The 27,993-nt window shown below is 39.8% G+C and overlaps 1 protein-coding gene, 2 long non-coding RNA genes and 1 other non-coding gene across 6 annotated transcripts; 3 read left to right on the plus strand and 1 right to left on the minus strand.

The window, feature by feature from the left end:
- Positions 1 to 11: 11 nt before the first annotated feature.
- On the plus strand, positions 12 to 27,993 carry LOC103947862 (receptor-like serine/threonine-protein kinase SD1-8). 3 transcript variants are annotated; one of them, XM_048578104.1, is made up of 8 exons: positions 20 to 229; positions 410 to 1,378; positions 1,485 to 1,590; positions 1,665 to 1,842; positions 2,076 to 2,286; positions 2,452 to 2,689; positions 2,775 to 2,925; positions 3,019 to 3,536. In XM_048578104.1, the coding sequence occupies exons 1-8, from the start codon at positions 58 to 60 to the stop codon at positions 3,325 to 3,327; spliced, it is 2,334 nt and encodes a 777-aa protein (XP_048434061.1). In that variant the 5' UTR covers positions 20 to 57; the 3' UTR covers positions 3,328 to 3,536. The 3 variants fall into 3 exon arrangements, with proteins under 3 accessions (XP_048434060.1, XP_048434061.1, XP_009357103.2); XM_048578103.1 differs by lacking the exons at positions 2,076 to 2,286; positions 2,452 to 2,689; positions 2,775 to 2,925; positions 3,019 to 3,536 and adding exons at positions 26,565 to 26,775; positions 26,968 to 27,205; positions 27,291 to 27,441; positions 27,532 to 27,993 and having other exon boundaries at positions 12 to 1,378; XM_009358828.3 differs by having other exon boundaries at positions 20 to 1,378.
- LOC125474417 lies at positions 19,128 to 22,335 on the minus strand. The gene is made up of 2 exons (XR_007255971.1): positions 21,592 to 22,335; positions 19,128 to 20,339 (listed from the first exon to the last, which is right to left on the minus strand). It is a non-coding gene; the product is annotated as an uncharacterized LOC125474417 (long non-coding RNA).
- On the plus strand, positions 22,536 to 22,645 carry LOC125474593. The gene has a single exon (XR_007256063.1). It is a non-coding gene; the product is annotated as a small nucleolar RNA snoR97 (small nucleolar RNA).
- On the plus strand, positions 23,270 to 24,497 carry LOC125474419. The gene is made up of 2 exons (XR_007255973.1): positions 23,270 to 23,614; positions 23,729 to 24,497. It is a non-coding gene; the product is annotated as an uncharacterized LOC125474419 (long non-coding RNA).

The raw sequence follows: 27,993 nt of genomic DNA on the forward strand, positions 1-27,993 counted from the left end.
TTCCAGTAACAAGCATACGGTAAATCTTTGTTTGCCTGCTGAATTCTTTGTGCAGACATGAATACCAAACCAAACTCAAAGTTCGTGTTCTCCGTTATTTTACTATGTGCTTTTCTCGAGTTCCATGTTTCCCTTGCAGCTGACACCATCAGCAAAAACCAATCTCTCTCGGGCGATCAAACCATTGTCTCTGCAGGTGGGATGTTTGAGCTAGGTTTCTTCAAACCAGGTCAGCTTTCAAACTACTATATAGGCATATGGTACTCCAAGCAAGTGGTATCTGAGAGTACCGTTGTTTGGGTAGCAAATAGGGAAATACCAGTATCTGATAGATTTTCTTCGGTGTTGAGCATCTTAGATGGTAATTTAGTTCTCTTGAACATGTCCAAAATCCCGGTTTGGTCAACAGATTTAAACTCCACCACCAGTTCTGGTTCTGTACAAGCAGTTCTTTTGGATAGCGGAAACCTTGTCTTGATAGCAGGCTCTAGTAATAATACATCAGAGCCCTTATGGCAAAGCTTTGATCATCCAACCCATACTTTGCTACCAGGAGGTAAACTTGGATTCAACAAAATTACCAATCATACCCAAATTCTCACTTCATGGAAGAGTTTGGAGGATCCTGCACCAGGTCTTTACTCTTTTAAGCTAGCTCCGGATGAAAGCAATTCGTATATCTTACTGTGGAATAGGTCTAAACAGTATTGGACCAGCGGACCATGGGATGAAAGTTCACATATTTTCAACCTGGTTCCTGAAATGAAGCAATTTAATAACTTGGCCCTTAATATCTTCAATTATAGTTATGTTACGAATGAGAACGAAAGTTATCTCACATATTCTCCTAACAATCCTAAAATTGCATATCGAGGCTCGATGTCTGCCTCGGGACAGATTCAGCTACTAAGGATGGAGAATTCCAAGCAGTGGGAATTGTTTTGGTCTCAACCAAGACAGTGTGCTGTTTATGCTTCTTGTGGGGCTTTCTCCAGTTGCAAACCCACACCCTTGAACTACTGCAAATGTTTGAAGGGCTTTGTGCCAAACCGGCAGAGTGATTGGGACTTGCAGATTTATTCCGGTGGATGTTCAAGAAGAACCAGTGTGAAGTGTGGGAATGCTACGGGAGACGGGTTTCTAAAAGTAAATAGCGAGTCATTGCCTGATAATAGACAATATGAAGGTGCTCTTAGTATCGAAAGTTGTAGATCAGCCTGCTTAAATGAATGCCAGTGCACTGCTTATGGCAATGACATTGACAATGGATGTTCAATCTGGCATGGAGACCTCTTGAATCTGCATGAATTTGAAGCAAATGGAGGTGATGGAAGAACTTTATACATCAGAGCTGCAGCTTCTGACATCAAGGAAAAACGTAATAATAGTAATAATAGAAAGATTATTCGTGTCGCAATTAGTGATCATTATTTTGGCGCCATTATCTTGATGTTGTCAACAAAATCTTTTTCTTCTCTTTGCAGGTGTAATTAAGCCGTCCCTTTTGATTGCAATAGTCTCAACAATCACTGGTTTAATTGTTGTCGTTTTTGGCTGTTTCTTATGGATGAAAACTTTGGGAAAGAAAAGGTACTGCTACCACTCGATCTCACCTCTCTCTGTCTTTTTCTCTCAGACGTGTTCTAACACTATGACTAAAGCAGAGAGCATAAGAAGAACCATAATGAGAGTAAAAGTAAATTTGATGTTGGAGGTGGAGGTGGAGGTGGAAAGGATGATGCAGAACTACCGATCTTCGGTTTAAGGGCTATAGTAGCTGCTACAAACAACTTTGCTGAAGCTAATAAACTCGGGGAGGGAGGATTTGGCCCTGTTTACAAGGTGACACTTCCACCATGTGCTTTAAATACAAGTACATTTCTCTTCTCCTGAACACTTTTGTTTATTTCTGACCTAAACAAATATCCAAGGAGAATTAAAGGACAAAAATAAATAGGAGTGTGCAGGAGAAAAAGGCTGTGCAAAAATCATTCCCCCTTTCGAAAATATGATTTTTTTTTTTCTTTGAACTTCAAAAAATATTTTCTATTGTGCGCTTTTCTTCCTCTGTACAGGGAATTCTGGCTGAAAATCAAGAAGTAGCCATTAAAAGGTTATCAAAAAAGTCAGGCCAAGGACACCAGGAGTTCATGAATGAGTTAAAACTTATTGCCAAGCTCCAACATACCAATCTCGTTAGGCTCTTGGGTTGCTGTCTTGAAGATGAGGAAATGATATTGATCTACGAGTACATGCCCAATCGGAGCTTAGACAAACTTTTATTTGGTAAATACACGCTAATGACTTATTAATTCTTTGTTTCTGCAAATTATTTTCCTTGTGTGCAAATGTCATGTACTGCAAGATGCATATTATGCACTGTGTCCAACATTTTTTCTAAAATGAAAAGAAAAACACTTGCTCATCTTTCTTCGTGTTTTGTCCAATCAGATGCATCTGAAAAAATTGAATTAAATTGGGGAAGACGTTTTCGAATTATAGAAGGCATTGCTCAAGGAGTACTTTATATCCACAAGTACTCGAGATTGAAAATCATCCACAGGGACCTAAAAGCAAGCAACATACTGTTGGATGGAGCCTTGAATCCCAAAATTTCAGACTTTGGAATGGCAAGGATTTTCGAGATAAATCAGACTGAAGCAAATACAAACAGGGTTGTTGGCACATAGTAAGTCTACGTATATCTGGGACATGTTTTCATTCAAGGAATGTTCTATTGCTTACTTCTTTACATATTGTCAATTCATGCGCAGCGGCTACATGTCACCCGAGTATGCGAGATATGGTCATTTCTCTGAGAAATTAGATGTATTCAGCTTCGGAGTGTTGTTGTTGGAGATTGTAAGCGGAAAGAAGAATGCTGCTTTTTATCGCTTTGAACATTCACCAACTCTTGCTGGATGGGTAAGTACTGGAAAATTATTCTAAAACTCATGGTCATCCTGTCTTTAAGCCTTTCAAATTCGCAAATGACTATAAGTTCAACATTTTAATTAGGCGTGGGAGTTGTGGAAAGATGGAAGAGGAATGGAGGTGATTGATGAATCAGTAAGGGAAACTTGTCGCCTCGATGAAGCTTTAAAGTGTATCCATGTAGGGTTTTTGTGCGTTCAAGAAGCTCCAGCTGATCGACCAACAATGTCTTCAGTAATTCTTATGTTGCAAGGCAATGAATCTACATCTCTTCCGCCTTCCAAAGAACCTGCCTTTTCAACACACAGAAATTCCAATATTGTTCGCTCTTCTGAAATGCCTACCATTTTTTCTCACAACTCACTCACCAAGAGTTTGCTAGAAGGTCGATAGGCGTTGGAAGAGCAGTGACTGACAAGCAATTGAGAAAATAGTATAGTATATTAGAATAAACATCCCGACAACTAGCAGTTTTATACAAACACTTCAGGTTCAATTACACATTACCTAAGTTGTTTGTGTGTCTTATGGTTTTTGCCCATCCAAACTAAACCTATAATAGCAGCAGATTAAATTTATGTTATGTATTTTTCAGCTGCAAATGTGGGTGTAACCATACTTCTGGATATGTTCTCACGCGCACCCTTTGGTGCAACCATATTCATATTAAGTTAAAATGAAATGTCACTTGTATCAAAAGAATAAAGAGCAGATTTTTTTACATCTTCCAACTTTCAGAATACAAAAACTAAAAACAAAATTGGTCTAGAACAAAGGATTTTACATTCGTTTATTCATAATGGACAACATGGGTTTTCCTATGGTTGGAATTGAAAATTTGACAAACATCTTATAGAATCTACCGAATGCAAGTTTGGCAACTAGAACTACAAGTAAACTATGTGCCCGATCAGTCTTTTTATTGATGAGGATTCGAACTTGATGCCTCTTTCAACATTAAAAAGCAAAATATCACTAGAACACTGAATGTGCCTGATCATGTTAAATTTAAGTTTTATTGACGAGAGTATGGGCTGGAGATGATGGTCTCTCGGCAAGCAGAGGGGCTGCTTGGCCTGCAAGAATAAATGGATTCGAACCATCAACATTCTCTTTGTCGAGCTGAAACACAGGCACCAGTCTCCTCAAACTATAGAGGAACTGAATGCACCCTGCAGATCAAGTCAATAATAAATCAATTAAACAAACAGTTAGTGAATATCACTTCGATCTAGAAAATTTGAGGACCTTGGATAGTTTCACTTACAAACTACAACAACAAAACAAACCAAGGTAAGAGTGTTGATCAACCAGCGAATGCACCATTCTAACGGCGTGAATATCATCAATTTGAGTCCGATTACCACCAATGTAAGTATTGATAAACAGGTCCACGTCAGCACCACCAAAGGAATAATCCCAACCTGCAACCGAAGGAATAAATCCAACCTGCACAATCACATGGCTACTGCCACCCCTGCACAACTCTCTCAACTATCTGCTGTACAACCTGGACAACAGATCGCACCACCAAAGGAATAATCCCTGCACATTCACATGGCTACTGCCACCTTTATTGTTGTTTATCTGCTATCTTTATTATTGTTTATTGCATGCTTGTATATGAAATTGTATATAAACCATGCTGCCATTGCAGCATCGGGTTGTGAAAAATATAAGTGATCAGAGCAATATTCTTTATGGTATCTCAGAGCTGACAGTCTAACGACCAAAAGCTTTATTTTTTTTTTTTATTTTTCTCTCCCATGGCGTCCAGTTCAAGTCCCTCCCATCTCTCTCTTCCAAATGCTTCCAACTTTCTGACTATCAAGTTGGATCGTACCAACTATCCCCTATGGCATGCCCAGATGTTGCCCTTGCTTCGCAGCAGGAATCTGGTGTCTTTTGTCGATGGAACCAACCCATGTCCTCCTGCCTTCTTAAAGGACGATGATGGCCAACTCACTGATAAAACCAATCCTGACTTTGATGCATGGATTCAGCACGATGCTATGGTTCTCTCTTGGATCAACAGTTCGGTTCATCCCACAGTTCTTGCCTCTCTTATTGGTAAGACCAGTTCTCTTTCTGCATGGACTTGTTTACGTGACAAGTATGCTTCTCAGTCTACTGGCCGCCTCCTCTAATTGCGTAGTGAGCTTATGAATACCCATCGTGGTGATTCCTCTATTGCTGAGTTTCTTGATCGTATTAATTGTCTTGCTGACACTCTCTCCCTCTCTGGTTCTCCTGTGACTGACTCTGATCTTGTTGCCATTATTTTAAATAATGTTGGGCCTGCTTATGAGAGTACTGTTGCTTCTGCACAAGCACGGGATGAGGCCATCAATTACAGTGCCTTGGAGGCTCTTCTTCTTGGTGCAGAGAGACGTCAAAAGCTTCATACTATGTTTGAAACTGGGCCCACTGCCCTTGTTGCTGGAAGAGGTCGTTCTGGCTCTTCCCGTGGTCGTGGTGCTCCTCGCGGAGGCCGTGGTCACTTCAATGGCAGCCGTGGTCAGTTTCCTCCTCGTCCTCAAGCCCAAGACCACTATGCTCCTCCACCCCGACAAACCCATGATGGCGTTCTTGGTGCTCCTCCTTCTCCAACCCAATCTGGTGGCCGTATCCAATGCCAAATATGTCGTCGTCACGGCCATTCTGCAATCGATTGTTTCAATCGTCTTAATATGGCCTATGAAGGACGTGTTCCTGCTCCACGTCTCCAAGCTTATGCTGCTGCTGCACCGTCTCCGGCATCTGCCTCTCCCTCTGGCATTCAAAACTGGCTTTTTGACTCTGGAGCCAATGCACATATCACCAATGATTTACATCAGGTTTCGAATCCTCGTCCCTACAATGGCACTGACAATGTTAATGGCGTGGTGGATGGATCAGGTTTGCACATTTCTCATGTTGGCACTTCTTTTCTTCACACACCCAATCACTCATTTACCCTTCCCAACACCCTTCACTGCCCTAATGCTTCTACTAATGTTATTTCCATCAATCAATTTACCAAAGACAACCATTGTTCACTGACCTTATATCCCAATTCCTATCGTATTCAGGACCTTCAAACGGGGAAGATGCTTTTGCACGGCCGGAGTAAAAATGGTTTTTATCCATTTTCAAGTTCTTCTGTGGTCAACCATGGAGTCTCTGCATTTGTTGGTGTTAGAGTGTCGGATGCTATTTGGCATTCTAGGTTAGGTCACCCTGCAATTTCTGTTTTGCGTCGTCTAATTTCCCAAAATAAATTACCTTTAACTGGTAATGCAACCTACGACTTTTGTTCATCCTGTCCCCTTGGCAAAAGTCATAAGTTGCCATTTAATTTATCTTCTTCCCAGTCATCGTGTCCTTTGGAATTAATACATTCCGATGTATGGATTTCTCCTTCTTATTCAATTAATGGTTACAAGTATTATGTTGTTTTTGTAGATGAATTTTCTCGTTATGCATGGCTCTATCCTTTAAAATTAAAATCTGATGTTTTTCAAACCTTTGTTCATTTTAAAAAGCTTGCAGAAAATATGTTCAACACCAAAATTAAATTTTTTCAATCTGATGGTGGAGGAGAGTTTGTCAATTCCTCTTTTAAACACCTTTTCTCTCAACATGGCATTCATCATAGGCTCAGTTGTCCTCATCATCCCGAGCAAAACGGTCTTGCAGAACGTAAACATCGTCATCTTGTTGAAATTGGCTTAACTTTACTTGCTCATGCGTCTCTTCCTCACACTTTCTGGGATGACGCTTTTCACACTGCAAATTATCTCATTAATCGTCTTCCCACCAAAATCTTGAATGGCGTCTCCCCTTTCCAAAAACTGTTTTCAAAATCACCCCAGTATGATTTTCTCAAAGTATTCGGTTGTGCTTGTTTTCCCTATTTACGTCCATACACTGATACTAAACTTAAGTTTCGATCAAAACAATGCATTTTCTTAGGATACTCATTAAATTATCAAGGTTATAAATGTTATGATCCTACCACTGGCAAGTCTTTTCTGTCTCGTCATGTCATTTTCAATGAGAAGAGTTTTCCCTATACAGACCTTGCTACTCCGACCTTGTCAAAACCGAGTCAGTTGGACCATGTCCTGCCCATTGATACCTTCCAGTACACCCCACCACGTTCGACCCCACGGACCCCTCCTTCCCTTGTCGCCACCTCACCCTCTCCCATGCTCCCTACCCCGGCCTCCCATACTATCCTTCCATCCTCTACCCCAGACTCCCATTCTCACCCACCAACTCCCACTACTCACGTGAATATTGAACCTGCCAACACCACTTCTCACACTGTTCCATCCACTCATCCCATGATCACGCGTGGTCAACAAGGAATTCGAAAACCAAATCCCAGATATGCTTGCATCACTACTGTTACTAATACTTTGGTTGAGCCCACATGTTTCTCCCAGGCCAATAAGTCTCCCCAATGGCGCCAAGCAATGGCAGATGAATTTAACGCTTTACAGCGTACAGGCACTTGGACTTTGGTACCCTACAAGTCTTCTATGAATGTGTTACCAAATAAATGGGTGTATCGCATAAAAAAGAACTCTGATGGTTCCATCGAGCGTTTTAAAGCTAGACTAGTTACAAATGGATTTCATCAGCAAGAAGGCATTGATTTCTGCGAAACCTTCAGTCCGGTGGTCACCCATGCCACCATTCGGCTCATTCTCTCTATTGCTCTTCATTTTCAGTGGCCTATCCGCCAGCTTGATGTTCAAAATGCCTTCCTTCATGGCACCTTGAATGAGGAAGTTTATATGCGCCAACCTGCAGGGTTCATTGATCCACAGTTTCCCTCTCATGTGTGTCGACTTCGAAGGTCCCTATACGGTTTGAAACAAGCACCCCGTGCTTGGTTTCAATGTTTTTCCCAGAAACTAGAAGACTTGGGCTTCACTGCTTCCCAAGCTGACTCGTCTCTCTTCACCTATTTTGATGGCTCAACAATCCTTTATCTTCTCATCTATGTGGATGACATTTTAATCACAGGGAACAACACTGCTCACTTGTCTCAGTTTATCACGCAGCTTGGTGCTCATTTTGCAATGAAAGATCTTGGTCCCTTACACTACTTCTTGGGGATGGAGGTTTCCCGGACGCCTTCTGCCTTCTGCCTTCTATCTCACTCAATCCAAGTACATTTTGGAGCTTCTACAGAACACTAATATGGCTGACGCCAAGCCCATCTCAACGCCAGTTCCCAGTGGTAAACGCTTGAGTTTATATGATGGTGAGCCCCTCTCCGATGGATCTTCTTTTCGCAGTGTTGTGGGCGCCCTTCAATACCTTCTCTTTACCCGTCCTGATATTGCTTACGCTGTCAACCAAGTATGTCAGTACATGCACTCTCCAACTACTGCACATTGGGCTGCAGTCAAACGCATATTACGGTATTTGAAAGGCACACATGATCATGGTTTAATTTACAAACCCAGTCCTCTCACCCTAACTGCCTTCGCCGATGCTGACTACGCTGGCGACCCTGATAACCGTCGTTCCACTGGCGGTCACTGCATATTTCTTGGCGATAATTTAATTTCCTGGAGTTCGAAAAAGCAACGTGGAGTGTCACGATCTAGCACAGAGGCGGAGTATCGTCAACTTGCCTATACTTCTGCCCATCTCTCATGGTTTCGCAATCTATTTCGTGATCTATATCTTCCATTACAGCCACCTCGTCTTTGGTGTGATAATATCAGCGCCATTGCTGTTGCTTCCAATCCCGTTTATCAAGCTCGCATGCGCCATGTTGAAGTGGATTATCACTACATCCGGGACAAGGTCATTCGCAAGGAAATTGATGTTGGTTATGTGGCTACCACAGACCAAATTGCCGATTTTTTTAACCAAAGGTTTGTCATCTGTTCGCTTCCATTATCTTATCTCCAAGCTTCCTGTTCGTCAACGCCCTGTCAGCTTGCGGGGGCGTGATAAACAGGTCCACGTCAGCACCACCAAAGGAATAATCCCAACCTGCAACCGAAGGAATAAATCCAACCTGCACAATCACATGGCTACTGCCACCCCTGCACAACTCTCTCAACTATCTGCTGTACAACCTGGACAACAGATCGCACCACCAAAGGAATAATCCCTGCACATTCACATGGCTACTGCCACCTTTATTGTTGTTTATCTGCTATCTTTATTATTGTTTATTGCATGCTTGTATATGAAATTGTATATAAACCATGCTGCCATTGCAGCATCGGGTTGTGAAAAATATAAGTGATCAGAGCAATATTCTTTAAGTATCAGTTTGGTTATAATTAGCACCAGTAAGGACATCAGTTTAATCTCAAAAAAAGCTCCGCTGCCAGTTTCGGCATTATTGTTCTCCAGATCCTTGAAACCCATGATTCTGCTGATTCTTTATCGGGATGAGCCCAAAAACACAAACGGCAAAAAAAAAAAAAAAAAAAAAAAAAAAAAGAAAGGTCAGGATTAAACTTGTGTTTGAGAGAGACAACATGAGTATAGTATATATATGGAAGACGTACATATAAAATGTGTCCGTTTTGGGGCTTAGTTTTTGTGCTTCAAGTTTCTTCTTTTGAGTTCCTCTCATATTTGTTTCCTTTTGTGAGAAGAAAGCATAGACGTGAAAACCAAAGGGGAAATTAAAAGGAAACTGTTTAGCATTCCTAATATGATTGTTGATTCTCTTACCAGTTTTCGATCGATTGGCTTTGGACAACTTGTGATCGATTGGCTTTGGACAACTTGTAAACTCATATTCTTTCTCTTTTCTTTTGGTCTTCAGTCATCAAACATTCATATCAATTTACGATATGAATGGTCCAATCGCTAATAGCACTTTAGTCTCTATATAAGGTGCGGTTGTTGCACCGGACTATCTTAGATTAGATTTGCTTAAAGGACTAAGCTGTGTTGGCTTGACATGGACTAACTGGTACTAAAATTATTTCATATGACTAGAACACACACCTCATCATGACAAGTGGTTTTCCCCACGAATAACCTATTTGAGCTTTGAAATACGTCTAGACGCTTAGTTTCCCGGAAAATGCATAAACTCTTGAACCTAAATCACTAAAAACAACAAAACCCAGAAGAAAAAAAAAATGCTAATTAAAATCCAAGAGATAAAGGGGAGGAGGTAGAGAAGGACCAAATTTGAAGGGTTTGTGGGGAGAAGAACATACAGAACGATTTCAAAAATGGCATTTTTTTTTAATATTACAAATTTGGCTTCTTTTCAAAAAAAAAAAAAAAAATATTACAAATTTATTTTCATAATTTATGTTTTTTGGGTTTTGATTTTCTGATCTTCCACACTGGATTTAGCTCTGAAATCTTTTGTTCGAGCTCGCTCGTGTGCAGCTCACAGTATACGGAGGCCCACAGGAGGGTGGGGGAAGGAGGAGATAGACGGCAAACCAAAAGGTCCGGCCAACTATCCCTTTGGTTCCATGTCGAAATAAGAGGGGGAGAGAACGAGAAAGGATAGGAGAGAAAAAGAGGAAGAGAGAAAAGAGAGGGAGCGTCCCGGGTGAAATCACAGGCGATGATGGAGGTGGGTGGTTTAATATTTTGCCATCATCGACCTTTGTTTATGATTTTGCTGGTAATAATTGTAGGGGGAAGTCAGGAGGAGATGGGGGCGTCTTGGGAGATTGAGACTAGAAAGCAAGTTTTGGGAACAGTGCGGGTCTTGTTTATTTTGATTTTTTTAATAAAATTTAAATGTATTAAATTGTTATGCTATAAGGATACAGGTGTTCATAGGTTATTTGACACGCTCGACCATGATATTCTCCAAAAGACCATTATAAGCACGTGTTGGCCGATCTTGTCCCTTGATCAGCCTCTCAATTCTAATCAACTTTTCCCAAATGACGATCTTGTCCCTTCTTCACCAGAGCTTGAAGAGCTTTCAATAGCCACCCTGTTGCCTCCAAGCTTTTGGTGCTCTTTATACTGTTAGGTTCTCAATTTTCTTGCTTACCGTGTTATTTTCTTTTCCATTTGTTTGGCTTTTGAGAAAATGCATGACCAGAAAATGAGTTAGGCCGAAATATTTTCTATCATAGTATATAAAGACACATTCTTTTTGGGTTTTGGTTATATTTCAATGAAGTATCATTTTCTAAAGGCCAGTCCGGTTTATTGAATTTTAGATGTCAATGATGTTACAATCCAACGTGTTTGAGGCCTAGCAGAAGTGAGAACCTGTTTTTTGTGCAGGGAGAACCTACTCGTGGAAACTACGATTGCTTAATAGAAACGATGTAGCTGAGGCATTGTAATCATAGTTCTAGGATTTGTGTTTTTGTTTTTGTTTTTTGGTGTTGAAATGCTGGTTTTGAGTTTCAACTATACCCTTGCCTTTTTTCTCTTCTCACTTGATCAGCCTCTCAATTCTGGTCAACTTTTCTTAAATGACGTCCTTCGCCAGAGCTTCAAGAGCTTTCAATGGCCACCTTGTTGCCTCCAAGCTTCTGGTGCTCTGTACTATCAGGTTCTCAATTTTCTTGCTTACCATGTGTCCAGGCAAAGATTTTTCTGGAGAAGGATCCTCGGACCTCAGCACAGCTCCCCAAGGGATTGACACTTTAGATGTGCAGTCGGGCTCTTGCTTGTTGATGTGCTACAAGAAGAGGATAAAGTTAGTTTTGAAAGGTGTCTTTGTGGGGTCTTAGGTGTAGGCCTTAAAGCTCGCAATCAAAACTAACTAAGTGCTAGGCGTGCCACTACTATCTCAGTATAGTAGATGTAGAACAAGTGTGTTTTTAGTCGATTACTTATGTCCCAAGTTACTCGGACTTCTTGTTATCAAAGGATTGTCGTGAATGAGTTAAGTTTACATTATCAAATATCCTACAACATGGGTTCTATAGAAAATATGATAATTCAACATATTCTAAGTAAGCATAATATATCGTAAAACGTTTCACAAAACGTAATCATTAAATCATGTTTTTCATGTATGTATTTCTACTATTAAAACATGCATTTTAGAAAGGGTCCACTCACAAATATTTCGCCGCTGAAGAGCCATGCAAACTAACAAAGACAGAACGCTGTAATATATGCACCTAAGCACATAAAGGGTCCAATTAATAACACTATATTCAAACGATTGAATTTGGGAAAACAGACGTCAAAAACGAATTCAGGACGTCAAATTACCTAAGAAAGGTCCCGAGAAAATTTCGAAAAAGTCAACAAAAAGAATATTCCCTAACAGAATATTCTCTGACGAAATATTCCATCAGTTGGGTTGGTGGGTTTGGGCCGAAAGGTCCTAGGCCCAAAGGCCTGGGTTATAAAGGTTAATGGATTGGGAAAAGACCTAAAAGGGGTTTTGGGTTATTTGGGCCTCAAGGCCTGGGTTCACATGGCCCAAGGGCCTTTAGGTTCCAAAAAACAAATAAAATAAATAAATAAATAAAAGGGGTTCGGGCTTTGGGGCTTAAAGGGTTTGGGTTGGTTCCGGGTTGGGCCTAAAGGCCCGTGGGTTTTCAGTTTGGCTAAGTGGCCCGAGCGTCTTAGGTCCAAAGGGTTTTGGTTATGGGTTGAAAGGCCCTAAGGTTTGGCTTCGAAGGAAAAAGGAAGCCGATCTTCATGAAGGAGAAGGCCGGAGCTTCCAAGCTCTGGTCAACCCAAAGCTCGACTACACTCATCAACCTTTATGCCAAAATAAAGCTACGAAGGAAAAGATTCAAAATATAACTTCCTCGTGGCTAGTCGTGGTCGGAAGGTGGTCGGAAAAGGACTTTGAACTCACGACATTCTTGCCAGAAAACTGGGTAGTTCTTCATCGGCAGTTTCTACGTTCAAACCACCCAACGTTCATAAATTAACCTAATCTAACCTAAAATAACAACTAAAGAGATCTAGGGTGCTTACCATGGCCGAAGATTTAAGAAACTCGCCGGAAAACTATTGTTAGTGCAAAAAGAAATTGAGCTCTGTGAGATGTTACTCACAGATTCTAACAACAAATGGAAGAATTAGCAGTACAAAAATGATGAATATGATGCAAGAGAGAGAAAGAGAGAGAGAGAGTGAATGTAGAAGAGAATATGACTCTGCAAATGTTCTTCACACATTTTCCATTCATCACACAAAGGTAGTGAGGAATATCTCACTCATCTTAACCGTTTACATTTATGATATTTGGCAGTATTCAAAATTACATCCAAGCAATCCTAGCCATCCATCTTACACCCTATGAGATGAAGACATATGTACATTTACTTACTTAAGGCCTATGAGACTTAGATAAGAAAACATACAACCAATTTAGCTAATCATCCTAGCAATATGAGCTAGAAATACAACTGCCACATCAGATCACAATTTACACACTAACAGCTCCCTTTAAATTGTGAACTGATTTAACTCCAAGAAGTTCCCTAAGATAGGTGAATCGCTCCCTTGCCAATGCCTTTGTAAAAATATCAGCAACTTGCTCTTTTGTAGAACAATGAACCAAGTCAATCACTCCTTGATGCAATACTTCCTTTATGAAATGATATCTTCTATTTATAGGCTTGGTCTTCTAATGAAAAATAGGATTCTTAGTGAAAGCTATGGTTGAGGTATTGTCACAATTCATTGGTGTTGCGACTGTTTGCATTTCACCAAAGTCTTCCAAGAGAAATCTTAACCAAGTAGCCTGTGCTGTTGCTTCAGATGCACTGATATACTTTGCCTCGGCTGTGGATAATGCAACACATTGTTGCTTGACTGAAGACCAAGAGAAAACCCCACTGCCAAAGGTAAAAGCACACCCAGATGTGTTTTTCATATCATCCTCTGAACCACTTCAGTCACTGTCACAGAATCCCACTAAAATTGCTCCTTCACCTTTCTTGTATTCCAAGCCAAACTCAAGAGTTCCTTGAACATATCTTAGTACTCTCTTTGCTGTCCCATAATGCTTGTTAGTAGGACAATGCATAAACCGTGATAATAGACATACAACATACATTATGTCAGGCCTAGTTGCTGTGAGATATAGCAAACTGCCTACAATTTGTCTATACTGAGCTTCATCTGCAGCTCCACTTCCATCTTCATTTTTCAGTTTATCACTTGGAACCAATGGAGTACTCACAGACTTACAATCCTACAGTCCAAATTTCTGCAGTAGAGATGAAGCATACTTTCTCTGATGAATGAAAATACACTCCTCCGTTTGTATAACTCTCATACTAAGAAAATGATGTAAGAGTCCCAGATCAATCATCTCATATTTGTGCATCATATTAGATTTAAAATCATCCATTAACTCTTGACAAATTCCAGTGTATATTATATCATCAACATAAATTGATATTATAATCCTTTCTGAGTCTCCCTTACATTTGGTATACAAAGTTGCCTCAGTGATGCTTTTCTTAAACCCACAGAGTGTAAGATATGAGTCTATCTCACCATACCAGGCCTTAGGTGCGTGTTTTAAACCATACAATGCTTTATGCAACCTGTAAACCTTATCTTCCTCTCCTTGAACAATAAACCCTTCTGGCTGATCAACATACACTTCCTCTTCTAACACACCATTCAGAAATGCTGACTTTACATCCAGTTGAAATAGTTTCCATTTGTTCTTTGCAGCCAGTGCAATTAGTGTTCTAATTGTGTCTAACCTTGCAACAGGTGCAAAAGTTTCATTATAGTCTATTTCGGGCTTTTGTGCATAGCCTTTTGCAACAAGTCTAGCCTTGTTCTTTTGAACTGACCCATCCAAGTTCAATTTAGTTTTGTACACCCATTTCACTCCAATCACAGGTTTATCAGATGGTCTTTTCACTAGTTCCTAAGTTTGATTTTTCTCAATCATACAAATTTCATCTTTCATTGGTTTCTTCCATGCTTCATCATGTGTAGCTTCATTATAGCACTCTGGTTCAATGATACACACATGACATCTTTCATAAATTCCACTCAGATTTCTATATCTCAAAGGAGTATTATCAAACTGGGATGTAAAAATTGAGCCGCTTGATTCACCAGAGTTAATAGGTGGACAGTTTGCAATTTGAGTCTGAGAACTTCCAGGAATAGTTGGTTCCATGGAATCTGAACATCCATCAACTTCATTTATTTCCATGAATTCATTTGTAGAAAATGGAATGCACACTTCCTTGACCTTATGTTTTTCCCAATCCCATTTGCCATTTTCATCAAAAATCACATCCCTTGAGAGTATCACCTTCTGTGTTTCAGGATTTAGTAATCTGTATCCTTTCTCACAAGTACCATATCCGATAAAAATACCAATGACACTAGTTTCTTCAAGCTTATGTCTCAGATTTCCTGGAATAAGAGAATAACCCACTGAACCAAACATTCTCAGATGCTTGATCCCAGGTTTCCTTCCACTGAACTTCTCAAAAGGTGTCACATTCTTCAATGCTTTTGTAGGGCATCTATTTAGTAAATACACAGATGTAATCACAGCTTCACCCCAAAGATTATAAGGAAGACATTTCTCATGAATCATGCATTTAGCCATTTCTACTATAGTTCTGTTTTTCCTCTCTGCAACTCCATTTTGTTGTGGAGAGTAGGCAATAGTGAGTTGCCTCTCCAAACCCAAAGCCTCAAAAAACTTTTCGAACTCATTTGAGATGAACTCTCCTCCTCTATCTGTTCTCAATTTCTTCACAGAATAGCCACTTTGAAGTTCCACCATAGCCTTGAATTTCTTAAATACATGGAATACATCTGACTTGTGTCTCAAAAGATATATCTAGCACATCCTCTAGTAGTCATCAATGAATGTAACAAAGTATCTATTTCCATTTATTGTTGGTGTTTGCATAGGGCCACACACATTTAAGTGTATGAGCTCTAATGGCATACTTGCTTTCCAAACTGATTCCCTTGGAAAAGACTCTCTACGATTCTTTCCAAATGCACATCCTTGACACACATCTTCACTATCATGCATTTCAAGTAATCCAAGAACCATATCATGCTCCTGCAATAGTTTCAGACTCCTATAATTCAGATGACCAAACTTTTTATGCCATATTGTACTACACTGATGCACATTGGTTTTCAGTACCAATTGATAGTCTGATTTGAATACAAGTGGAAAGCATATGTTCCCCTTTTGCTTCACACTAACCACTAAATTTGTCAGAGTTCTATCATCAAAAATGTCCACCTTATAATCACCAAACACCAAAAAGTACTCATGTTCAGTCATTTGTCCAACATTAAGAGATTCTCTGCCAGTCCAGGTACTAATATAACTTCTCTTATGTACCTCTTCCCCTTATCAGTATCAATAACCAAGGTTCCTTTGCCTTTCACATCAACCAAAACCCATGTGCCAACTTGCACTTTTGTTTGAACACCTCTATCAATGTCCACAAGTAACTCCTCTCTGGAGGTCATATGATTACTGCACGCACTGTCTATATACTAGGCATCACTCACATCTTTCACTTCATTTGATTGCTTCACCATGAAAAGATTTCTGGGTTCTCCCACTTTGTTTGCGAAGTTTCTTTGCTCACCCACCTTGTTTGCAAAATTCCCTTGCTAAACATTCTTGTTAAGATTGCAAACTCTGGCAATATGCCCAAGTTTTCCACACTTGTGACATTTAATCTTCCCTTTCAGCCAGCATTCTCCATAGTGAAGTTTATCACAGTATTTACAAGCATCTCCAGTGTTATTAGCTTCATTCCTTACACCTGGAGTAAACCTGTTAGTTCACTGCTTCCCTTTGAACTTGAAGTTCTTCTGAGATTTTGATCCACCAATATTGGTATGTTGATTACCAAATTTACTGTTCTTAGATGAAATATCTAAGCTAGCAAATGCACGTTCTGTGCTACTCTCTTCATGTCTGGTTAATCTCAGTTCATACCCTTTCAATATGGCAACCACATCTTGTGCATCAATTTCATCAATATCTTTAGTGTTTTCTATAACAGAAGCAATACTGTCATATGTTCTGGGTAAACTAATCAACAACTTTTGCACAATTCTCTGATTACTAAGGTCTTCTCCATAACTTCGCATCTGATTTATCAAATCAAACAACCTAGCTAAATATGCAGCTAGAGATTCACTCTCACTCATACGGGTATACTCAAAATCACGACGCAAACCTTGTAATTTCACAGATCGTACCTATTTGTCCCCTACATACTCTTACTTCAAAATATCAAAATATCCCAATCTGCTTTCACAGTTTCCAAAGTTGTAATACATGGAAAAATTTGAACCGATACCGCTCCCTGAATGATTCCAAGAGCCCTTGCATCCTTGGCCAGATTTTCACTATGTGACTTCTTTTCCGCCTCAATGAGCTCTCCTTCCTCCTTTGCTGAAGTAGGAAACCCTCACTCCACAATGTTCCATAACTCGTGGGATCGGAAAATTGTTTTCATTCGAATCTGCCAGAAATAGAAATTTTCTCCGTTAAATACCGGAGCGCGAAGCTCCCCTCCACCAGATTCGGCCATGTTAGACTTAGATCACACCTCTCTCTACTATTTCTTTGCAACGATGTGTTGCAAACACTCGCTCACTATCTCTCACAGAATCGACGCCCAGAGATTTTAGACCTAACCTGGCTCTGAGGCCATGTTAGTGCAAAAAGAAATTGAGCTCTGTGAGATGTGACTCACAAATTCTAACAACAAATGGAAGAATTAGCAGTACAAAAATGACGAATATGATGCAAGAGAGAGAGAGTGCATGTAGAAGAGAATATGACTCAGCAAATGTTATTCACACATTCTTCATTCATCACACAGAGGTAGTGAGGAATATCTCACTCCTCTTAACTGTTTACATTTTTGATATTTGGCAGTATTCAAAATTACATCCAAGCAATTTTACTTACTTAAGGCCATCCATCTTCATTCACACAATCTTCATTCATCACACATAGCCATCCATCTTACACCCTATGAGATGAAGACACATGTACATTTACTTACTTAAGGCCTATGAGACTTAGATAAGAAAACAGACAACCAATTTAGCTAATCATCCTAGCAATATAAGCTAGAAATACAACTGCCATATCAGATCACAATTTACACACTAACAACTATGTGGGTGGTCTCGGCCTTTGTACTCGCAGAGAGAGAAGAGGAAGGAGGGGGTCCGAGGGTGGTATGGTCATCGGAGAGTGACTCACGGTGGTGGTGAAGATGTTGTGGGTGATGTTGCTGTGTAGTTCTCGGGGTGGGAATGAGGGAGTTGCACAGAGCGTTTCGGGGGAGAGAGTGAAGAGAGAACCCAGAGAGAGAAAAGAGAAGGAGAGAGGTGCCACTTGGCAAACGGGGAAGAAGGGAATCGGGGACACAAATCGGGGGTGGGCCCCTTGGGCTTCCCAATTAAGATCCAAAAATAATTTTTTAAATAAAAACCAAAACTTAGTAAAATTATAAACTAAATTTTGGGAGGGGGGTTACAACTCCTATGGCAATGAATCTACATCTCTTCCACTTTTCAAACAACCTGCTTTCTCAACACAGAAATTCTAGGCATGTTCGCTCTTCTGAAACGCCTACCATTTTTTCCCAAAACACAATCACCATGAGTTTGCCAGAAGGTTGATAGGCATTGGAAGGGTAGTGACTGGCAATCAGTTGAGAATTTTATAGTATAGTATATTAGAATAAACACCCCAACAACTAGCAGTTTTATAAAAACATTTTGGGTTCAATGACACACTGCCCAAGCTGTTTGTGCGTTTTATGGTTTTTTCTCGTCCAAACTAAACCTATAATAGCAACATATTAAATTTATGTTATGTATTTTTTTAGTTGCAAATGTGGGTGTAACCATACTTCTAGATATGTTCCCGCCGTACCCCTTGGTGCAACTGTACTTATATTAATTTAAAAGGAATGTCGCTTGTATCAAAAGAATAAAGAGAAGATTTTTTTACATCTTCCAACTTTCAGAAGACAAAAACTAAAAACAAAATTGGTCTAGAACAAAGGATTTTACGTTAGTATATCCATAATTGATAACATGGGTTTTCCTATGATTGGAATAGAAAATTTGATAATCATCATATAGAATCTACCGAATGCAAGTTTGGCATCTAGAACTATAAGTCAACTATGTGCCCGATCAGTTTTTTTATCGATGATGATTCGAACTTGATGCCTCTTTCAACATTGAAAAACAAAATATAACTAGAACACTTGATGCACTGATCATGTTAAACTCAACTTTTATTGACGAGAGTATGGGTTGGTGATGATGGGCTCTCGGCAAGCAGAAAGGCTGCTGGGCCTGCAAGAATAATTGGATTCGAATCCTGCACCAGGTCTCTACTCTCTTGAGCTGGCCCCTAGCCCCAGATGAAGGCAATTGAGATATCTTATTGTGGAATAGGTGTAAACAATATTGGACCAGCGGGTCATGGAATGAAAGTTCGGAAATCTTCAACTTGGTTCCTGAATTGAGGCTTAATTACATGTTCAATTATGGATATGTTACGAATGAGAATCAAAGTTATTTCACCTATTCACGTTATAATCATAAAATTGCATCTCGATGTTTGATGTCTGTCTCAGGGCAGATTCAGCAACTAACATGGTTTGAGGCTCCCAAGCAATGTACTATGTTTTGGTCTCAGCCAATACAATTGTACATGCTTTTTGTGGGGCTTTCTCCAGTTGCAATGTCACATCCTTGAACAGCTGCAAATGTTTGAAGGGCTTTGAGCCAAACCGGCAGAGAGATTGGGACTTGCAGATTTATTCTGGTGTGTGTTCTGTTCAAGAAGGACTAGTACGCAGTGTCAGAATGCTGCTACTATAAATAGGACGGGAGACGAGTTTCTAGAAAAACATAGCGATTCATTGCCTAAAAATAAACAAATATGAACATGCTCTTAGTATTGAAAGTTGTGGATCAGCCTGCTTAAATAAATGCCATTGCCGGCGATGGAAGAACTTTATACATCAGAGCTGTAGCTTTTTGAAGAAAATTAAGATTCCACCGTAAAACTAATTGGCAATTTAGAGTATGACCTAACTACATATAACTATATAAGCATATATAAGGTCTTTACTCTTATCAATGTGAGATTCATTCTCAACATTTCTAATGACACACCCCGATCCCGATGTTCGTAGAACATCGGAATGGTCATGTGCTAGCAGACATCCGAAGGTGACGAAAGCCATTTATTGAATGCAGTGGTAAGAACTAAAAATATGAATAAGAATAATAGAAGTTTAAATATAATTGTTACGCAAATGAGGAACATGTTCAGAACATACGACTAACTAGAATATTAAAAAGAAATAATATAAAATTGAATGAATAAAAAGATGGGTCCTACACCAAGAAAAATCGAAGATGCCGATGCAGGAGTACCTTGATGCCAGGATTGTATGCCTCGATTATAAGTCCTTAAGGAGGTGCAAAACAAACATGAGATGACCAAATTGATATATATATATATATATATTGAAACAGTTATCAATATACTAACTCATAAGTTTTATGAAAACTAATATCATAATAAGTAGTAGGTTTTCTGAAAATCCTAGCATGCCATAAAACCTTCACAAAACATATTTTGCATATAATGTGCTAACTAGCAGTATCAGTATCAATATCTATTCAATCAGAACCCTTCATTTGCCAAACAGACCATTTAGAACACTTCCTTCATTTGCGAAATAGGCGCAACCTACGCCTGACACGAAGCTAATATACATATCATTGCCAAACAGGACCAACCTACACCCGACACGATCATTGTCAAACAGGCAAAACAGTGACCACTAGATATGCACAAAACATTGGATATAGTCTTTCTAAACACAAGTACATATATCTCAAAAGCATCTTCATAGTATACAGTTATCCATCATCTATACTATAAAGAAGTGTGTGAAAAAATGTTCCAAATAGTATATCGTCATCCATCAGATATCCTACAAAAACATGGGTTCTATAAAAAATATGATAATTCAACATATTCTAAGTAAGCATAATATATCGTAAAACGTTTTACAAAACGTAATCATTAAATCATGATTTTCATGTATGCATTTCCATTATTAAAACATGCATTTTAGAAAGGTCCACTCATAGATACATCGTCGTCGAAGAACCACGCAAACTAATGAAGACGGAATAGTCACAATAAATGCACCTAACATATAAAGGGTACAATTAAAAAAAACTCTATTACAACAATTAAATTTGAGAAAACGGACGTCAAAAATGGATTAAGGACATCGAATTACCTTAAGAAAGATCTCGATTAATTTTCAAAAAAAATCAACAAAAAGTCAACAACTGAATATTCCGTCAGGTCAAAGGCGGCTAAGTCAAAGGCCGGTTCTGGGCCTAGACTTTGGGTCGATTCCTCAAAATGGGGTTTTGGGTTTTGTAAGGGCTTGGGCTCAGTAACCCGGCACAGGGAGAAAAGGTTTAGTTTTCAACGGGTCGAAGGCCTTACTTTGTTCGGCCCAAAGGCCTCGTTTGAATGGGCTCTGGGGCTTGAAAGCCCGGCCCGAGTTCTAATTGTGGGTCGCCGGACCCATTTGAAAGAGAAAGCCGAAATTCGGCTAGAAATTCCTCGAGCTCTAACCAAAGCATGCGATTTAATACACCAAAATGAAGTCCAAACGATAAGGAAGAGATCTATACCAATTTCGAGGCGAGTGGTGGCCAGAGTTGGCTGGAAAGTGGCCTGAAAGCCACGGGTATTCGCCGGAATCTGGGTTTTTCTCCTCCGAGTTGTTTCCTCGTGGTTTTGTCGTCCAATCCACACCCACACGATCAGAATTGAAATATGGGAACCAAAGGGGAAAGTTAAAAGTGTCTTCGAAGCTCCCCTACAACGATGCAAGTCGGGGAGACAATGAACAGTGGCATCCGCCACTGTTGAGCTTCAGGGTCATCGGTCCGAGCTTCGTGGTAACAAGGTCCAGGTGGTGGACCGGTGGTGAGTGGTTGTTGTCCGTGTGTACGTATGTGTGTCGTGTGAAGCTCGAGGAAGGGGAGGGTGCAGCGAGGGAGAGGGAGGGAACCGTGAGACAAAGACAGAGCTTTGAGAGAGGTGTAGGGTGCACGGGAAAAGGGAAGAAAGAGAGGGAGATATACTTGGGCCCCGGAGGAACAAGACTAAAACACGTGGGCCCCACGGGCACACACATTAAGACCCAAAACAATTTTTAAAATTCGGGGGTGGGATTTTTCGTCTAACACCAAGAAAAAAAACATAGTAAGAGAATGATTATTCGTGTCTTACTTTGTTCCGTTACTCTTAATGTTATCCCGATGATCTTTTTCTTTTCTGTGTAGGTTTAATGATTGTTTTGCTCATTGCTTGTTTTGTTGAATAGGGTTTAGTATTTTGTTTGGCTTAGGTAATGTTTAAGTGTCAATGAAGTTACACTCCAACGTGTATGAGGCGTAGCGGAAGTGAGACCCTACTTTTGTGCAGGGAGAACCTAGAACCTACTCGTGGAAACTATGATCCATTGACAGATTTGATGTAGCTGAGTCATCATAAGCATAGTTTTAGGTTGTGTATTTTTGTTGTGTCTTGTGTTAAAATGTATTTTTGAGTTTCAACTATATTCTTATACTTTATCAATCAGGTGTAGGGTCTGAAATAACTCAATGAATTGAAATGTTGTCTATCAGCTTCATCTCTTGTTACTGGTGGAGATCGGAATCAAACAACAACACTACACCTAATCACACTAATTTTGTCTCATTTACGGTTTTGCGATTCATGTTAAATTTCATCTAATTTGGGTTTTGTTGTCAAAGGATTTAGATTGTGTAGTTATTAATGAGTTTGTAGGATAATCAAGTTGTAGAAACAAGGATTGAAACAAGATCATGATTGGTGGAGAAAATGGTGTGCTGAAATCATTACCTTAGATTAATCATGTCTGGATGGGTACGGTTTGTAGGAATTCAGACCAAAACAGAGACTTGGAAATGAATAAACTTTGTGGTAATGGGAATCTTAAAAGTTTCAACATATCTTTGTTTTTGTGATTACTTTTGTTAGCTAAACTTGTATGGATTGGAAAAGATTATGATAATTAACAACTTTTAAGCTCAAAACCTCTTGAACCGAAGCAATCATGATCGTAGGTAGCCTCATTGAAATAACACATGAACCACAATTTATAGAAAGCATGAGTGCTTAATTTGGTACAGTAGCTTGCAGTTGAAGCAATCTAATCCCTAACTCATACCTCCATCTCTTCTCGGGTTTTGGATATGTGATGCCTCAAGGGTTTACACTTTGTAGACTGTAGAGCATTGACGAATTTGAACAGAACCGTTATACTACCAGAATCTTTGGCAAAGGGCTTGACATTGAATTTTCTACAAGGTCTTTGTCCGTCCATGTGCCAGCTAATGAACCGTAATAATTGACTTAGTTGACTTACTGATCACCATGAAAAGATGTAGGTTAAGTTCCAGCAACGTGCATACGGTAAATCTTTGCCTGCCTGCTGAATGCTTTGTGCAGCCATGGATACCACACCAAACTCAGAGTTCGTGTTCTTCATGATTTTATTATGTGCATTTCTCGAGTCCCATGTTTCCCTTGCAGCTGACACCATCAGCGAAAACCAATCTCTCTCGGGCGATCAAACTATTGTCTCCGCAGGTGGGAATTTTGAGCTCAGTTTCTTCAAACCAGGTAACTCTTCAAACTTTTACATAGGCATGTAGTACACCAAACAAGTAGTATCCGAGAGGACCGTTGTTTGGGTGGCAAACAGGGAAAAACCAGTTTCCGACAAATTTTCTTCAGTTTTAATGATTTCAGATGGTAATTTAGTCCTGTTTAACAAGTCCAAAGCCCCTGTTTGGTCAATTTAACCTCCTCCTCCGCCACTGCACTTCTTTTGGATACCGGAAACTTCTCGGTGTCCAGTAATAGTTTATCAGAGCCGTTATGGAAAAGCCTTGATAATCCAATGCATACTTGGCTGCCAGGAGCTAGAATTGGGTTTAACACTGTTACCCAACAAACCCAAATTCTTACTTCGCGGAAGAGTTCGAAGGATCCTGGACAGGGTCTTTTCTCGCTTGAGTTAGACCGAACGGAAGCAATGCGTGTCTCATACTGTGGACTCCACAGTATTGGATATGCATTGCATCCGTGACGCATACTTCACCCACCCTCTTTATGATCCAAAGATATTTTCTCGATTCGTGATGCTTACTTCGGGGCAAATTCAACAGTTGTCATTGTGGGACATACCGTGCAATTTGGTTAGGTCCCAATGGAGAAAACAATGCGAAGTTTATGATTTGTGTGGTAAGCAACGTCGCCTATTATTGCTTGAACGTTTTTGAGCCGAAGGCGAAGAGGGACTGGGATTTAAAGGACTACCCTGGTGGGTGTTCGAGAAAAAACGATCTGCAGCTGAGGCAATCTAACTCGAACATTTCCTAATCCTATACCTCCATCTCTTCTTGGGTTCGATATGTGAATCCTCAAGAGTTTACACATTATTGTAGAGCATTGATGAAGTTGAGCACAACCGTAATACATTAAATTTTCTACAAAGACTTTGTTCATATGCCAGCTAATGACAGAATGTGATGGGTTGAATAGTTGATTTAGTTGACTTGCTATGACCACCATGAAAAGGGCATATAGCTTAAGTACAGTAACATGCACACGGTAAATCTTTGCCTGCCTGCTGAATTCTTTGTGCAGCCATGGATACCAAACCAAACTCAGAGTTCGTGTTCTCCGTTATTTTATTATGTGTATTTCTCAAGTCCCATGTTTACCTAGCAGCTAACACTATTGGCGAAAACCAATCTCTCTCGGGCGATCAAACCATTGCTTCTGCTGGTGGGATGTTTGAGCTAGGTTTCTTCAAACCTGGTCAGCTTTCAAACTACTATATAGGCATATGGTACTCCAAGCAAGTAGTATCTGAGATGACCGTTGTTTGGGTAGCAAATAGGGAAATACCAGTATCTGATAGATTTTCTTCGGTCTTGAGCATCTTAGACTGGTAATTTAGTTATCTTGAACCAGTCCAAAGCCCTGGTTTGGTCAACAAATTTAAACTCCACCACGAATTCTGGTTCTGTACAAGCAGTTCTTTTGGATAGTGGAAACTTTGTCTTGAGAGCGGGGTCTAGTAATACAGCTGAGCCTTTATGGCAAAGCTTTGATCATCCAACCCATACTTGGCTACCAGGAGCTAAACTTGGATTCAACAAAATTACAAATCATACCCAAACTCTCACTTCATGGAAGAATTCGGAAACTCCTGCACCAGGTCTTTACTCTCTTGAGCTAGCCCCGGACGAAAGCAGTTCATATATCTTATTGTGGAATAGGTCTAAACAGTATTGGATCAATGAACCATGGAATGAAAGATTCACATATTTTCAAGGTGGCTCCTGAAAATCAAATGTTCAATTATAGTTATGTTACGAATGAGAACGAAAGGTATTTCACCTATTCTCTTTACGATCCAAAAACTGTATCTCGATGCTTCTTGTCTGTCTCGGGGCAGATTCAGCAACGAACATGGTTGGAGAAGCAGTGGACTTTGCTTTGGTCTCTACCATTACAACAATGTGATGTTTATGCTTTTTGTGGGGCTTTCTCTAGTTGCAATCCTACATCCTCGGACAACTGCAAATGTTTGAAGGGCTTTGAGCCAAACCGGCAGAGTGATTGGGACTTGCAGATTTATTCTGGTGGGTGTTCAAGAAGAACCAGTATGCAGTGTGGGAATGCTACTAGTGCGAATGGGACGGGTGATGGGTTTTTGGGAGACGAGTTTCTAGAAATACATAGCATTTCATTGCCTGAAAATAACCAATACGGATACGCTCTTGGTATCGAAAGTTGTAGATCAGCCTGTTTACATGAATGCCATTGCACTGCTTATGCTTATGAGAGCAACAGTTATTGTTATCTATGGCATGGAGATGTTTTTCTGCCAGAACTTGTAGCAAGTGACGGTGGTGGAAAAACTTTATATATCAGAGCTGCAGCTTCCGACATTAAGAAAAAGGTAATAACAGAGTGATTATTCATGTCTTACGTGGAGCCGTTAATCTTAATGTTGTCCCAGTGATTTTTTTCTTTTCTTTGCAGATTTAATTAAGCCGTCCCTTGTGATTGCAATTGTCACAACAGTCACAGGTCTGCTTCTTGTCATTTTTGGCTATTTCTTATGGAAGAAGACATTGGGAAAGAAAAGAGAGCAAAGGAATAGATATGGTGAGACTAAAAGTAAATTTGCTGCTGGAGGTGAAAACAACGATGCAGAACTGCCGATCTTTGGTTTAAGGGCTATAATAGCTGCTACAAACAACTTCGCTGAAGCTAATAAACTCGGAGAGGGAGGATTTGGCCCTGTCTACAAGGTGATACTTCCACTGTGTACTCTAAATACTAAAACATTTTTCTCCTCATGCACACTTCATGTTTATTTATGACCTTTAGATTGAATAATTCCAATAAGATGAATCATGGAGCAAAATACACAAGGGGGTGCAGAAGGACAAAAAAGAGTGTTCGAAAATAATTTCTCCCTTCAGAAACATGATCGTTCCTTTTTACTTCTCTAACATTTTTTTCTCTTGTGCGATTTTCTTCCTCTGTGCAGGGAATTTTGGCTGAAAATCAAGAAGTAGCCATAAAAAGGTTATCAAAAAAGTCAGGTCAAGGACAACTGGAGTTCATGAATGAGTTAAAACTTATTGCCAAGCTCCAACATACCAATCTCGTTAGGCTCTTGGGTTGCTGTCTTGAAGACGAGGAAATGATATTGATCTACGAGTACATGCCCAATCGGAGCTTGGACAAACTTTTGTTTGGTATGTGTGTGTGTGTGTGTATGTGTGTGTGTGTGTGTGTCTGCTAATGACTTATGATTCATTCTGCAAATATATTGTTTTCCTTGTGTCTAAATGCCGTGTACTGCAAGATCAAATGCACTGTGTCCAACATTTTATCTAAAATGAAAAGAAAAACATTTGCTCATTTTTCTTCATGGTTTGTCCAATCAGATGCATCTGAAAAAAGAGAATTAGATTGGGGAAGACGTTTTCGAATTATAGAAGGCATTGCTCAAGGAGTACTTTATATCCACAAGTACTCTAGATTGAAAATCATCCACAGGGATCTAAAAGCAAGTAACATACTGTTGGATGGAGCCTTGAACCCCAAAATTTCAGACTTTGGAATGGCAAGAATTTTCGGGATAAACCAGACTGAAGCAAATACCAATAGGGTTGTTGGCACATAGTAAGTCTACATGTACCTGGCACATGTTTTCATTCAAGTAATGTTCTATTGCTTACTTCTATACATACTGTCAATTCATGTGCAGCGGTTACATGTCACCCGAATATGCTAGATATGGTCATTTCTCTGAGAAATTAGATGTATTCAGCTTTGGAGTGTTATTGATGGAGATTGTAAGCGGAAAGAAGAATGCTGCTTTTTATCGCTTTGAACATTCACCAACTCTTGCTGGATGGGTAAGTACTGAAAAATTATTCTTGCTCACAATCATTCTATCTTTAAGCCTCCAAATTAGCAAATGACCGTAAATTCAACATTTTAATTAGGCATGGGAGTTGTGGAAAGAAGGAAGAGGAATGGAGGTGATCGATGAATCGGTAAGGGAAACGTGCCACCTCGATGAAGCCTTGAAGTGTATCTATGTAGGGCTTTTGTGTGTTCAAGAAGCTCCAGCTGATCGACCAACAATGTCTTCGGTAATTCGTATGTTGCAGGGCAATGAATCTACATCTCTTCCACCTTCCAAAGAACCTGCCTTTTCAACACACAGAAATTCCAATCATGTTCGCCCTTCTGAAAAGCCTACCAGTGTTTCCCACAACGCAGTCACCATGAGTTTTCCAGAAGGTCGATAGGGATTGAAATAGTAGTGACTGGCAAGCAAATGAGATAATAGTGTATTAAATTAGAAAAAAAAAAAAAGACATTGCGACAAATAAGTTTTATACAAACACTTATGTTAAAGTGTTTTTCAGCTGCAAATATGGGTGTAGCCATATTTTAAGTTA

Source organism: the organism of the source record quoted next, unplaced genomic scaffold (assembly GCF_019419815.1).
Source record: "Pyrus x bretschneideri cultivar Hongxiangsu unplaced genomic scaffold, Pyrus_bretschneideri_v1 Contig12, whole genome shotgun sequence".
In the NCBI taxonomy this organism is placed as follows: Eukaryota; Viridiplantae; Streptophyta; class Magnoliopsida; order Rosales; family Rosaceae; genus Pyrus; species Pyrus x bretschneideri.